Source organism: Vidua chalybeata, chromosome 21 (assembly GCF_026979565.1).
Source record: "Vidua chalybeata isolate OUT-0048 chromosome 21, bVidCha1 merged haplotype, whole genome shotgun sequence".
NCBI lineage: Eukaryota > Metazoa > Chordata > Aves > Passeriformes > Viduidae > Vidua > Vidua chalybeata.
In genome coordinates, this window is record NC_071550.1 from 9443428 (window position 1) to 9456577 (window position 13150).

Genomic DNA, 13150 nt, shown 5'->3' on the forward strand with positions numbered 1-13150 from the left:
TATAAATATCTATTCTCTCTCTCTAAAGAAAGACTCAATAGCAAACACCACAAATTTAGGTGTCCATCTCCTACTGCAGCATCCAGGACCTGTGTGAGTTTCCAAATCCCAAGGAAAAGTAAACAGAGAGACATAACTATGACTGAACTGTCACTCAAAATCCAGCAGTTTGATTTTTAACCAGATTTTTGGAAGTAACTCCTCCCCTTCCTCCCCACCCCCAGTCCCAGACCTCCCAGATGGCTCAAAGTTTATATTTAAAGCTCATGCTCAGGGCTGTGACATTACAGGTGCAAGGAGATAAAGTAAACCACAACCATGAAGAGGCACAATACAGCACTCAGAGCAAACAACAGTGATGATCTTACAAAACTTGGAGAAAAAACTGTATTTTTTAATACAGACGCAGCCTGTGAATTCCTCTTCTCCTGAAGTTCCCCACAGGGCCAGGATGGAGCTGCCACCCTAGGATACCAACAAAGGCGCCCCCAAAAAAAAGAACAAACCCAGTCAGAGCAGGCCAATGCATGGACAGTGGGAAGAAGTTGTTCCCACCCAAAGGCAGGACTAGGAGGGGGTTTCCTGAGGGAGCTGCACGAGCAGGGAGCACCCTCCAACACCTGTTCCTCAGCATTTTTATTATTTAGTGACAGGACAAGAGGGAATTGCCTCAAACTGAAAAGAGCAGGGTTAGATGGGATATTGGGAAGGAATTGTTCCCTGGCAGGGTGGGCAGGCCCTGGCACTGGGTGCCCAGAGCAGCTGTGGCTGCCCCTGGATCCCTGGCAGTGCCCAAGGCCAGGCTGGACAGGGCTGGGAGCAGCCTGGGACAGTGGGAGGTGTCCCTGCCATGGCAGGGGTGGCACTGGATGAGCTTTAAGGTCCCTTCCAACCCAAACCAGTCAGGGATTCTGTGATTTCCTTGTCCATGAGCTGCAGAGGATGGAAAGCAGAACCCACAGTGATGATCCTGCCAGTGCTGAACATTCATTTAGAGGCTCCTGGTTAACGATGGGGATCTATCAGCCCCTTCAATGCCCCTCCTGTGCAGATGTGACACTGCCCTGATGTGCTGGGAGGGGACAGGATGATGGAAATGCTGTGCAATAATCAATCCTAACCACAGGACCAAGAGAAAAATCACACCATCATTAAGTCTGGGAAACACCTCCAAGTTCATCAAGTCCAAGCACCCCCAAGTTCACCACTAAACCGTGTCCCCAAGTGCCACATCCACATGGTTTTTGAACACTTACAGGGATGGTGACTCTACCACTGCCCTGGGCAGCCCCTTACAATGCCCAAATATGATCAACTTCTCTGCCTCCAGCTAGCCAGGACACACAGAAGGGCAGCCTGGGTGCCCTTGGCCAAAGCAGAATGTTTTAACATTAACCAGCTCCTCCCCTCCCTGCACAGCCACAGACAGTGCAGCACATCAGACCTCATTTCAGCACCAGTCCAGGTTTTATTTTTGCAAGAAAGGATTAAGATGAGATCCAGAAAAGGTAAAAACCCACTCAGGGAGGAGCAAGAGACAAAAGGACAAGATTATGAGTACCGTGGTGGGACTAGAAAGAAGTTATTAACTTTCAAAAGCTGCTTTGTCTGCCGGGAGCAGTAACAGCCCAAACACAGCTCCTGCTGCTCAGAGCCATCCAAGAGCAGGAGCAAAGGCTGCATCTGTGAGACTCCTGCCATTTGAAAGAGGCCCGCAGGCCACTGCCTGGCACATGGCATGCCTGCAGCACAAGGAAGGGCTCTTGCAAAAACAAAGCCATGAACGTTCACTTTTCCAGTCCTGGCCGTGCCGTAGGAAGGGGCAGCTCCTCCTCTGGCTCAGCTCCGGCCTCTGGTGTTTCCTGCCATGATTTCACAACCTTTGCCATTTCAAAAGTCCTTCTGGCAGCCACAGCAGCGAGCATGGAGCTATTTTACAGGAGAGCGTGACTGATCCCTCCAGGCTCCCCTCCCCACGTCGTGCACAGGGAGCTGCCACTGCCCACGGATCAGGGCCCCAACTGCTGTAAATTGGAGCATTTTCACCTCCCTCAATGAACTGTATGGGTGTGTACTAGCTGGAAATACAGCTCCATCTGGGATTGAAGAGACTGAGCCTCAAATACTGAAATCAACAGCAGCTTTTGACAGACAGGACTGGCCACACGGGTGTTCTCCGTCTGGGATAACGTCTTCCATGCCATGCACGAGCCAAAGGCACCAACAACAAGAAAAAACAATCCCTATCAGCTACAGAATTAACAAATCTGGGCAGGTTTCTGCTGCAGCCCACTCCTACACCTTCCCAAGACTTCTGAAAAGGGAGAGGAGAGAGATCTCACCTATTAAGTGGAGGGAGAGTGATTTGAAATCAGTGTTTGGCAAAATCAAAGTCTGTGGGGACTCGTGTTAATGAATTCCCCTGCCAGGTTTGTGATGTTTAAAGGAAAAAAAAAAAAGATTGCTGCATGCAGGGCAGAGCAGGTGAGACCTGGGGAGGTTGTTCACACATCTGGTTTTATATTCCCTAGGGTCCCCCTAAGCAGGAGAGGCTCCCTCCCTGCCCTGTGCTCAGGGACACTCAAGTGATAAGCCACAGTGGTCTCCCGGAGCTGGGTGGTGTTGAGATGCCCCTGCTGTTCTCCTGCTTGGGATGGCAGCTCAAAACTGGCTGGAAATGCAGCAGATGATCTCATGTGCTCCTCAGCTAATGCCAATACCCTGGGGCCACGGGTCCTTCCTGCCCAGCGGGTCCCTTATGAGATTAGGCACGGCCAAGCACGACAATTCACTATTAGCTGGACTAAGTGCTACAGAGAGATCATGAAAATGAATTAACTCCTGCCCTTCTCTCTTCCGTGATGGATTACACTCTGCTCCTCCAGAGCAATTTCACATAAGGGGAGAGGGAAACCTAGGAGAGACAGGAGGAATTCATTCCCATGTGGTTTCTCATGTGGACACACGACACTGGAACTGCCTCGTGCCTGTGGCCACGCTGCCAGACGAGCAAGGAGCCAGGGCCACATCCAGGTGTGGGTGGTGGCAGCAGCTTCTCCCTGGATACAGAGATGAGCTCCACCTCCACTGTCCCTGGGCTGGGAGCCCCACCTGGACGTGCTTGTGGGGACATGAATGGCTGGGCAACAAACCCTGTTCACTGCACAAGGCTCTGGGGTTAGCACACGGGGGTTTCTCCTCACCCACCCTCAGGGTAAACCCCACTGGAAGCACAACCATCCCCAGCTCCAGGTTTTTACCTATTTCCCAAAGCTGGCTGGGATAAAACAGGAAAGCAGAGTAGAGGGGAGATCCAGCACTGCCCTGATGCTGACCTGGAGCTGGAGCTCTGTCAGTGCTCCCACACCACCTTCCCCAGAGCAGCTCTGGATGAAAAATAAATGTGTTGGGTGATAAAACACAGAACTCCCTTCCCCACCCAACGCACCCACCAAGGCACTCATTTAGCTCTGAGATTCATCACTGAATATTGTATCACTTTGGAGCCTTTTAAGGAAGCATTCCAGCATTTTCCCACATTAATCAGGTAACTTTTTTTTTAGCCAGACAGAATTAAAAATAACCAAGATCCAGGTAGGTGTCAGTGAAAAGCTCCAGCAGGGAAAATCTTGTCCCACCACACCTGTAAGGAAGGAAGTCCTTGCCCATCTCCAGGCACTGTCCCTGCAGACAAACACAACCAAGCCCAGTGACAATTCTCCCCATTAATGCTGGATAATTTTAAGGTCTCAGCTACAGGCAGCCCATCTTCCCAGCAAAATCCTACCTAAGACTTGCACTATCTACCACAGCAGGCTTGACCCCGTTTTCATATGCAGAAGCAAAAAAAAAAAAAACAAAAACCACCCTCCTAATCCTACAGAACCCAGAGCAAATAACACTCTGGGACTGTGTGATACCACCCTACTAAATACAAACATATTCCTACAGTAGCTCAGTGATTTTAAGCATTCACCATCTTTTCATTTCAGTCTTAAGCACTTTGCCTGGCAACTGTCTGAAGGGCAAACCATTATAGAAATAGGAAGACAATTAATTTTCCTTTATTCTGGAAGAGAGGATTATTGGAATAAATAAAAGAATCAGCTTAAACAAGAGCACAATTCACAACTTCTGAAAAACAGAGGACAGGTTTCTTTCATTTTCCTTTCCAGAGAAATGATTTCCTGGGGTGGCAGTTGCAAGGGAAGTGCAGAAGTTTTGGAGTTAACTTTGGACTGCTGACTCACAAATCACTGCCTCTATGCCTTCCGCAGGAGGAAGGCTGGCATTTCACTCTTAGAGCCACTTTATATATTTATTTAATATAGCAAATCAGAACAGCCCCCCAAAAAGATACAGAGGCCACTTCCCAATCTCATTTGGACCAGAGGCAAATCTGAAGCAGTCACTACTGGACACCAGCCTTTGGCAGCATCACAGTTAATATGGCTAAATGGTGACATACATGTACACCTACATACATGAATTAAGTTAAAGGTATTTCACTCCCAAGCCCCAGCGGGAGAAGGGAACAAATGGAAGAGGAGAGCCTTCAAGTTCATATTAGCAAGAGATGAAATTATTTACTGAAAAAAATTTGGGCTATCTTGGTAAGAACTGTAGACTTCTTTTTGCAGGACTCCTCTAATAAGCAGAATGAGTTATAAAAATAGGATGGAAACTGTGGTTCAAGGTTGCTACAACCTCAAAAAGAAACAGAGATAATAGATGGAGGCACAGATTCCCAGGAACACTAAGGACTGTAGAAGTACTGAGAAATCAAATTGATGATCTGGAAAATAACACAAGATTAAGAATGATCAGGTTAGTGAGGGCTCCTGAAGGAGCAGAAGCAGAAGAAGGCAGACTTTCAGTTTCCAGTGGATTATGAGGAGGTGGGGATGAATAATCCCCACAGTCCAGGGGGTGTGGGTGAGCCACGTCCCCACGCAGGACAGTTCTCCAGTGCTCCAATCCCTAAGGGAAGGATCTCCTGCATCCAGGAGCCCATGTGTGAGCCCAGCTCGCAAATCTGAGCCTGGTTCCAGGACCCAGCAGTGTCTCCTCCAGCAGGAATGGCTCAAACTCTCTCTGTCCTTCCTCCAGTCACAAACTCCGGGTGCCCTGGCACAGCCACATCCCAGCAGCTGAAGGAAGAGCTCCTGCACATCCCAGCAGCCTGTGCTTCCCACAGGGAACAGCCATTTCCCATTTCCTCTGTTTCTCCTCCAGCTGCAGAGCACTGTGGCAGCAAGTAGGTCACGGACTAGACAGCGCCTGAAGAATCACCTGCAGTTCATTTTCTCTCTCTTTTTCTGCCTTCTTGGGTTTTTAGGAGCCACCAAATCACTTCACCACCACCTTCAAACCCCATCCATCCATCCATCCATCCATCCATCCATCCATCCCTACAGCCCTGTCTCCTGCCTTTCCGCTCTCTCCCAGCTGTTTAACTCCACTTCTCCCCTGCAGGTCCTTAAAGCAGGATTTTTCTTCCATCTTCCCCTTCCCATAACCATATTTTTTCCCAGCATGAGGTACCCCTTGCACTGCTTCTCTCACCCTCAGAACCCTGGATGTCCTCTGTGCTGGTCGATGCATTAAAGCCCATCCACCATGGGAACAGAGTTACTCTATAATTCCACATCTGGGTTAAAAATCACAGCTCCTTCCCCTGTGTCTGTAACTTCACTCACTAATCCTCAGGGAAAAGGGGGGTAAGGAGTCCCCTTTGCCAGCTGGTGCTTTCAGGCTTCCTCAGGTCTTCTCTCCATGCAGGGCTCCATCAGCTCCAAGGAGCACAGGATGCCCCAAGACCCTTCCCTGCTTCACTCAGGAGCCTTTGGGCAGGGAACAGCACTGCCAAAGGACACAAAACAAGGATGCAGCCACAAGGACTGAGCCAGGGTGCTAAGGAAGCCAAAATTCAGCCATAAATTTGATTTCAAAATGGCCAGGAAGGCAAGAGAGCAGGAGGTAAAACTCCTCTGAAGGTGGAGAAATGCTGTGCGTGACAGCAAACCCTCCCACACAGTGTCACCACAGAGAGGATTCACCACAGCAAATAATTACAAGGCTCCTGTCATAATATCTGCTCTTAAAGGCATTGCCAGTTGAGTCCAGGTTGGCTGAAGCAGTTGGAAGAGAGAGAAGCAAAGCTACCAGGCTTTGAAGTGGTCACCATTAGATTATTAAAGACTGGAACCTGCATGCTGTGTTTGTCCAGCAGAGTTACCTTCTCCTCCCTGGGATTGCCAAGGTTGCATGAGGGTTTTTTAGATACACCTGAAGGATTCAGTTCCATCTTGTTCTTTCTGGTTTGAATACAGTTCTGGGCTGATATGATACCAAAAAAGTGGGCAAGTCCCAAATTCAGGTCTCAGTTCCTCCATTGAACAAAGCTCTGCTGGTGGAGAAAGGGACAAAACTGGCCACACAGGCAGAATTTTTCACACAAATCTGAAGACAGGAATGTGCAAATTCAATCAATGACCTTGGGCCCTGTGCTGGTAAAGCAGCCCCCACACACCTCGGCCTGAAAATGCATTTATGTTATACCCTGATCACATATTTTTACAGTTTCCCTTAACTTTCTGGCTTTCAACTTTGCTTCTCCAAAAAACTATTTCCCAGTTCTTCCACCAAACGTGCTTTTAAATAGAATTTGACCATTTTTCTCTGAACTAAAACCCCTTGTCATGGTGACAGATACATCACTGGCATCAGTTAAAAATGTGAAAGAGAAAACACTCATCCACCACTGAGAAAGAAGCAGCACTACCGAAGCCTGACACAACCATGGTCCTCCACGACATGAGTCTTTGTTCTCACAATCATCTCCAAAACAATATTCTGACAACATCCTTCCCTATATAGATTTATATTGCTATATCTCTATCATTTCCCTCACACCCATCAAAATGAAGTTATAATTAAGCCATCATCAATAGAAATTACAATGATTTTGAAACAGCAAGAAACAATCTATTTGCATTTGGTAGCTAATTATTCCCCCTACGCACACAGCCACCAATGTTCCCTAAAACCATCCACAGAACAGACAGTCTGTGCTAGCCAGAGCTTCTGGAAAGGAGGGGAAAAGGAGGGACTAAGCAAAAAAACCTCAACGTTGGGGTGGCAAAATTTTCTTCAAATCCGCAGCATCTCCAGCTCAGCTAAGTCTGTAATAGAACTGCCCTTCTGAACTCATCCAGCAGTGTTAGAATCCACCTGGGTATCACATGGAAGCTGACAGCAACCTCAGGACGAACCTAGTGGGAGCCACTGACATTTGCTAAATTATTGAATTATTATTCCCTTCTTCACACCACTCCAAGGAAACATGAAGCCATTTTCCAATAAAAGCCGCTGGACATAAATTTCACACCAGGAGTGCTCCCAGAGCCAGGCAACCCCAGGATTTGCAGTTGCACCCGTGATTATCCCCTCCTCAAGGAGGAAGGGTGTGCCCTTGCTCAGTCCTGGGAGATGCCCAGGGGTGGCCTCCAGCCCCTCCAGCTCCCACTCATTCCAGTCAGGGACAGAACAGAACAATGCCCTGCCCCACCCCCGCCCCCACGCCAGGCAAGTTTTGCTGACAGATCACCTCCATTTCCTCACCATCCCCAGGGATTACAGCGATGTTTGTGAGAGGTGAAGACACGAGCTGTGGTCTGACTCGAGCAGCTCCAGCAGCCTGACAAAAATCAAGCCACCCAGGCATTTCTGCTTGATGTCCTGGGAGCCCCAGGTTGGCCCTCCATGGCTTGTGCTGCGTTCAGAGGAAGCTGATAAAAGCTCCAGGGATGGTAAATCACATCCTCCTTCACCCACGCTTCTGGAGGCGAGTAGAGAAAACACTCTTCGCTCATTAGGAACCATCCGAGGTTTCCCTTCCTCTGGGATGCCCCCACAAAGCAGGGATTGGGGAGGAAGGGGCTCAGTTTCACCTTGACACAATCCCTGTGCCTGCAACACTTACCTGGCCAAGGCATCCCTCCTCAACACGCCGGGAATCATCAGCCTTCAAAGCAAAGCCAAAATAGCTCAAGGATTGTTTTCCTTCCCCCATCTGACACGGGATTGCAGCTCCTCAGGCATGGGGAGGAGGGGGAGCAAAATAATAGTAATAATCAAAAGCAAAAGACTAGTCTTCTGTAGGCAAAGCTAATCCTGTCACACATTTTCTTCCCAACAGAAGCATGATAGATCGAGTCCCACTGGGTTCTGCTCACAACTAAAGAGGACGAGGTGTTTTCAGCTCCCTTCTGCCAACACAGCTCAACGAGCAGCAAGGCCTCACCTCCTCTAATCATTTAACTCAACACGAAGCCACCCTGGTGCTCTACCCCAGCTCTAGAAAGCCAGCCCGAGCCTCAGCATGGCCTTGCACGGAAATAGGATTACTTTGGCCTGGAGGAAAAAAAGAAACCACAACATGAAGGTCACCCATAAAATCATTACACAGCTCCCTCTTCCCTGGCTCATAGAGAAAAAACCTGTCTCAAACCCTCAACCTGAAAGGAGAAACACAAAAAGATATGTACATTAATGCCATATACCTCCATCAATTTTTTTCCTCGTGTCTTTAGAGCAGTTGTTTACTGCAGCCAACTGCAGAGAAATTACAGTAGCTTAACTCTCCAACTCCCTCTAAAGGATTAATCTTCCAGTGAGCATGCTCACGCGGGAGCTTTTTCAGCACTTGCATCCATTTCATGAGTGAGGGCTGCTGCACACATGAGGAAATGCCATTTCAGGGCTCCAGGCAGAGCCAGCAGCCCCCAAACCAAGGGCTAAAGCCTTTCCCGGGGCTCCACAAAGGATCTCTGCCCAAGCCTCCAGCTCCAAGGAGGTTGAAAGATTTCACGTCCATGGCCCCTTTCAGGAAGGAGGGGGGCGGTGGTTTCCCTGCGACACTCGTTTGAAATGTCTGACCTTGGCTTTTCTCTACAGCCTGGTGGACAGTTCATCCACTGAATCTGGAGTCAAAAATAGCTTCTTCTCGCTGGCACATTTTTCCTTTTGCATCACTTGTTGGCTCATCTTTGCTTTTCAGAAAAAATCAGGAAGATAATTTGGGGTGCAGGGAGGGGGAGGGGAGACATTCAAATAAAAAGGAATAGCTTTAAAAATCTAGTTCTCAACTCTGCATCACAGTTGGTAACAGATCCTGAGACACATTTAACTCCACAGATTAAGGACCCATGCAAATGAGGATTTGCTGGTAGACTACAAATCCAGTATCTAAACAAGGCTGTTCAAGTAATCTTGTCCATTCTCTCCTAGACCACTGTAGATTAAACTGTTCTATTTGAGATATTTCTCCCTCATCTCAAATGATGACCCTCAATTCAAAGCCTTCCTGGTGAAAATAAAGCTCCAACATTAAGGACAAATACACTGCAGAAATAGTTTCTTCCATTTTCATCTTCTCATATTCCAGGGTTCTGCCCTTCCCCTTCCCATTTATCTATTTTATGTCCTGTTGCTTAATTGCTCTTTGTAGCTGAAAGAGATCCAAGCCTCCCCCTCCCCCCAAAGGCTCTTATTTCAAGTTTTAAACCCAGCTTGAGTCTAGGACATGCAGAAACCAGACTGCAACCCCTGAGTCCAGGGAGAATCACAACCTCTGAGCCCAAGGAGAAAAAACCCAGAGGGGGCTGCAGCCCAAGGTCTGAGATCACTTCCCAGATCCAGCGCCAGGCTTTACCACAGCCATTACAACCACCTAAACATGTATTTATTTTTTGAAAAATCTTGAATGTCTTTGATGCCATGAAGCCCCTTTAATGTTTTAAGCCCTACAAGTGAATCCACAAAAAGGCAGGATACCAGGAGAGTGTTAAAGAAGGGCTATGGCTGCGTTTGACAATGCACGCTCACCATAGCGACCGTCCCCGCAAGAAAGGATCAAACCTATGGTGACACTGGATATTTTGCTCTGTTGCCACCTAAATAGAATCACCCCCAGAAAGGGAATCTCTGTTACCATGCATTAAAATAGAGGCTTTTTTTTATTTATAAAGCATCCAAACTGGTTGGTTTGGATGTGTCAGAGCGCAGGCTGCTCAGCCACCCCTCCCTGCTCCGTCCTTCGGGGACTTAATGACTGATGGCTGCACTTCATCCTCCCCTCGCCTCCCACGGATCTCAGGTGCTGCTGAGCCTGCCCCAGCTCCTCCAGGGAAGGTCTGGAGCCAGGTGGGATCTGACCCTGTAAAGCCCAGCAAAGAAAACCCCGGACTTTGGAGAAGGCAGATGTGAAAAAACCTCGACGGAGGAAGATCATGTCCCACACTTCCTCCTCCACGGCAGGATTACACCCACACGTGAAGGTGGGATAGCAGCTATGGAGTTATCCTGACCTGTCATTCCTAATTTGGAAACCAGTCATACTCCCTGAGAGTTTAGACTTTGAAGATTGACTACTATTGATTCTTCTGCAAGCAAACAGCCCAAGCTGGCAATCAGTCAATAATAAGCAATTACTCGACAACCTCTTATCTGCAGATGCCAGCCCAGACAGCTCGATTTGTGGAGGCAGCAGGTCAATAAATCAAAGCTGTTCTCAAATTTTAAAATATCATCATTTAAAAACCCACCCAGCCTTCAAACTGGCTGGAAGAGCAGCCAGATCAGGGGGATTTTTGCAGAACAGTGTGGTGGCTATCACTAATTTACAGCACGGGAGATAGAAGGTGATATGCTGAAATCCACCCCTGACACTCCTCAGCTCTCAGGAGTAACATGAGTGGCAGCTGGATGAAGATGATGAGAGAGAGAGGAGGAAGCAAAACCCTTCTGCTTTGAACAATGACTTGTAGGTGAAAAGCAGCCTTCCCAAAACACTCCCCAATCCCTGGGACACACCTTGCTGCTCACCAGGAGCCTCCAACCCCAACAAAAACATGTTTAACACTTCCAAGACAGCAAATTAACGGCACCTCTCTTATCCCCCTGCTGTGACCTCCGTACCCTGGGTGTACAATTAATCATTTCATCCCATGAAATGCACTTCCTCACTTTTTCATGGCGTAAACATGATACAAGCACAGGAGCCAAAGGCTCCTCTTGAGCATTTCAGTGTGACCCAGAGGCAACGCTTTAAACCCAGCAGTGCCAACAGTGCAACAAAGAAAACCAGCTGAAAACTCAGGGAGGCATTTTATGCTCTCAGTGCAGACTCCCTTTACAGGATCATTTATATGAAAAGAGATAAAAATTGCCCATTTAATTTGCAGAAGACTGAGCATGCAGCTGGAATGCCAGCCCAGTGCAATGGCATTATCTATCATCCATCTATCTATCTATCTATCTATCTATCTATCCATCCATCCATCCATCTATCCATCCATCTATCTCTATCTATCTATCACTGCAAGGGCAAACACAACCTTCCATCTAGTTCTGGAGACTCTAGAAACTTCCCTGTTTGTCCATGGGTTCTTGCACAAGTCATGGAAACAGCCCAAAAGTACCAAAAGAACAGCAACACTTCAATAATCCTGCTCGTGCTGCTGGAGGTGCCTGCAGGATGCTCTGTCCTCCACATCAGGAATACACCAGAGGCACAGGAGGATGTAACCAAGACACCCAAAAGCTGCCCAAGCCCCTTGGAGCCTGTGAAGCTTTCAGTGCTACAGAAATGTCCCAGATTCATCATGTTTGGGGCAGCTCCACCACCACACCACAGTGACACCATCTAGGCTGGCTGCCAGGGGCCCAAAAAGTGCAAAGTACCCAAGAGAGGAAAATGAATGACTTGGGAATGTCCTACCATTGGTCCCAGGAAGGGAAGTGTTTGTATAATGATGACCAAATCTTGCAGACTGTGTATCTGCAGTCATACCAGCTTGAAAAAATAAGATTTTGAGCCTAGTATCTAAATAAAAAGGGGTGACCCACTGGAAACAAGATCAATCCCATAGCTGGTACTCACTCTTCACACTCCACTTGCCACAAAATTCAAGTATCTGAGGATACATTCTAAATATCCTCAGTCTTCAACCCTTTTCAGTGGTCTGGGAGGGGAGGTTGGGTGAAAGGCAGCAGATAATGGATTATTTCAACTGTACTTGGCAGTGGGGACAGACTTCTTGAGGAGCCTACTGAGGTTTTCACTTCCATCTACACACAGTGCACTCGGGTCCTTGCAGCAGTGGCTGGGCCAGCAGGAAGCTGTGGGAAGCTGTGCCCAAAATCTAAAAAAGATTTCTTCTCTTCTTACCCACAGAGCACCTACAGGTGGCTTTGACACTGCGAGCCTTGTCTGCAGCACGGTGGCAAAGCATGGGAGAGCACTCAGGAGGAAAAAAAAAGGTGTTAATGCATCTTCCTGTATCACTCTCACCATATATAGAGAAGCTACAAAATGCCAGAGCAGCTGACAGGATCCCACAAACCACACTACAGAGCACCAGTGGCTCCTGAGTTTTGCAGGAAACCTACCAGAAAGATTTTCACACAATTCCTGCAGTTTTCTGATACAAAATCTGGACCCTTTTCCTTCCCCCTCCAGATGTGCAGATGGCCAGCAGGTCAGTGGATCCACGCTGTAAGGACAGTCCAGTGGCAGCCCAGCTCTGGGAGGTGCTTGCAAAGTTGCTGGGGTTGCTGGGCATGGAAAACATTATTTATTTGCCCAGAAAGGAGCTGCCTGCCATGGGCCTGGCTCCCACAGCCCCACTTAAACCAGTGCTGACCTATCCCACACAAGGAAAATAATACAGCAACTTTACAAACCACAGCTGTGGCAGGAACACAAAACTATTTCTCACCTTTTATGACAAAAGCAATGCCAGTTGCAAGACAATAAGATATCACAACCTGCCATTCATCCTCCCATCTCAAGGCACAGCCATTCCATACAAAAGCTGGAGATCACCTGTCGTGCTCTGCTTCCTTCTTTCAAATGCAGCATTGTGTTAGCACCAGGATCCCGCTGCTTTGGGGCTGGAAGTGTTGCTAGAGCAACAAAAATGCTGGAAAGTAGAGCAGAGAACAAAAGGACTCCACAGCCCCACCGAGGATGTGATCAAGGGGACAGTAACAATGTAAAACGGGACCAAGGGACCTCCCTTAGAGCAGGGAACTGCCATCTCCCATCCTCTGCTGGGCAGAATAATTTAGCAAGTAGATCATCCCA

At 48.0% G+C, this 13150-nt stretch overlaps 1 protein-coding gene across 1 annotated transcript in view; it reads right to left on the minus strand.

The window, feature by feature from the left end:
• The window catches only part of EHMT1 (euchromatic histone lysine methyltransferase 1), a 98958-nt gene extending 90384 nt beyond the window's left edge, over positions 1-8574 (minus strand). The window contains exon 1 of the mRNA XM_053962354.1: positions 8565-8574. Within this exon, the coding sequence (XP_053818329.1) occupies positions 8565-8570 (6 nt within the window). The 5' untranslated portion in view covers positions 8571-8574. The remainder of the gene's footprint in view (positions 1-8564) is intronic.
• Between the last annotated feature and the right edge of the window lie 4576 nt (positions 8575-13150).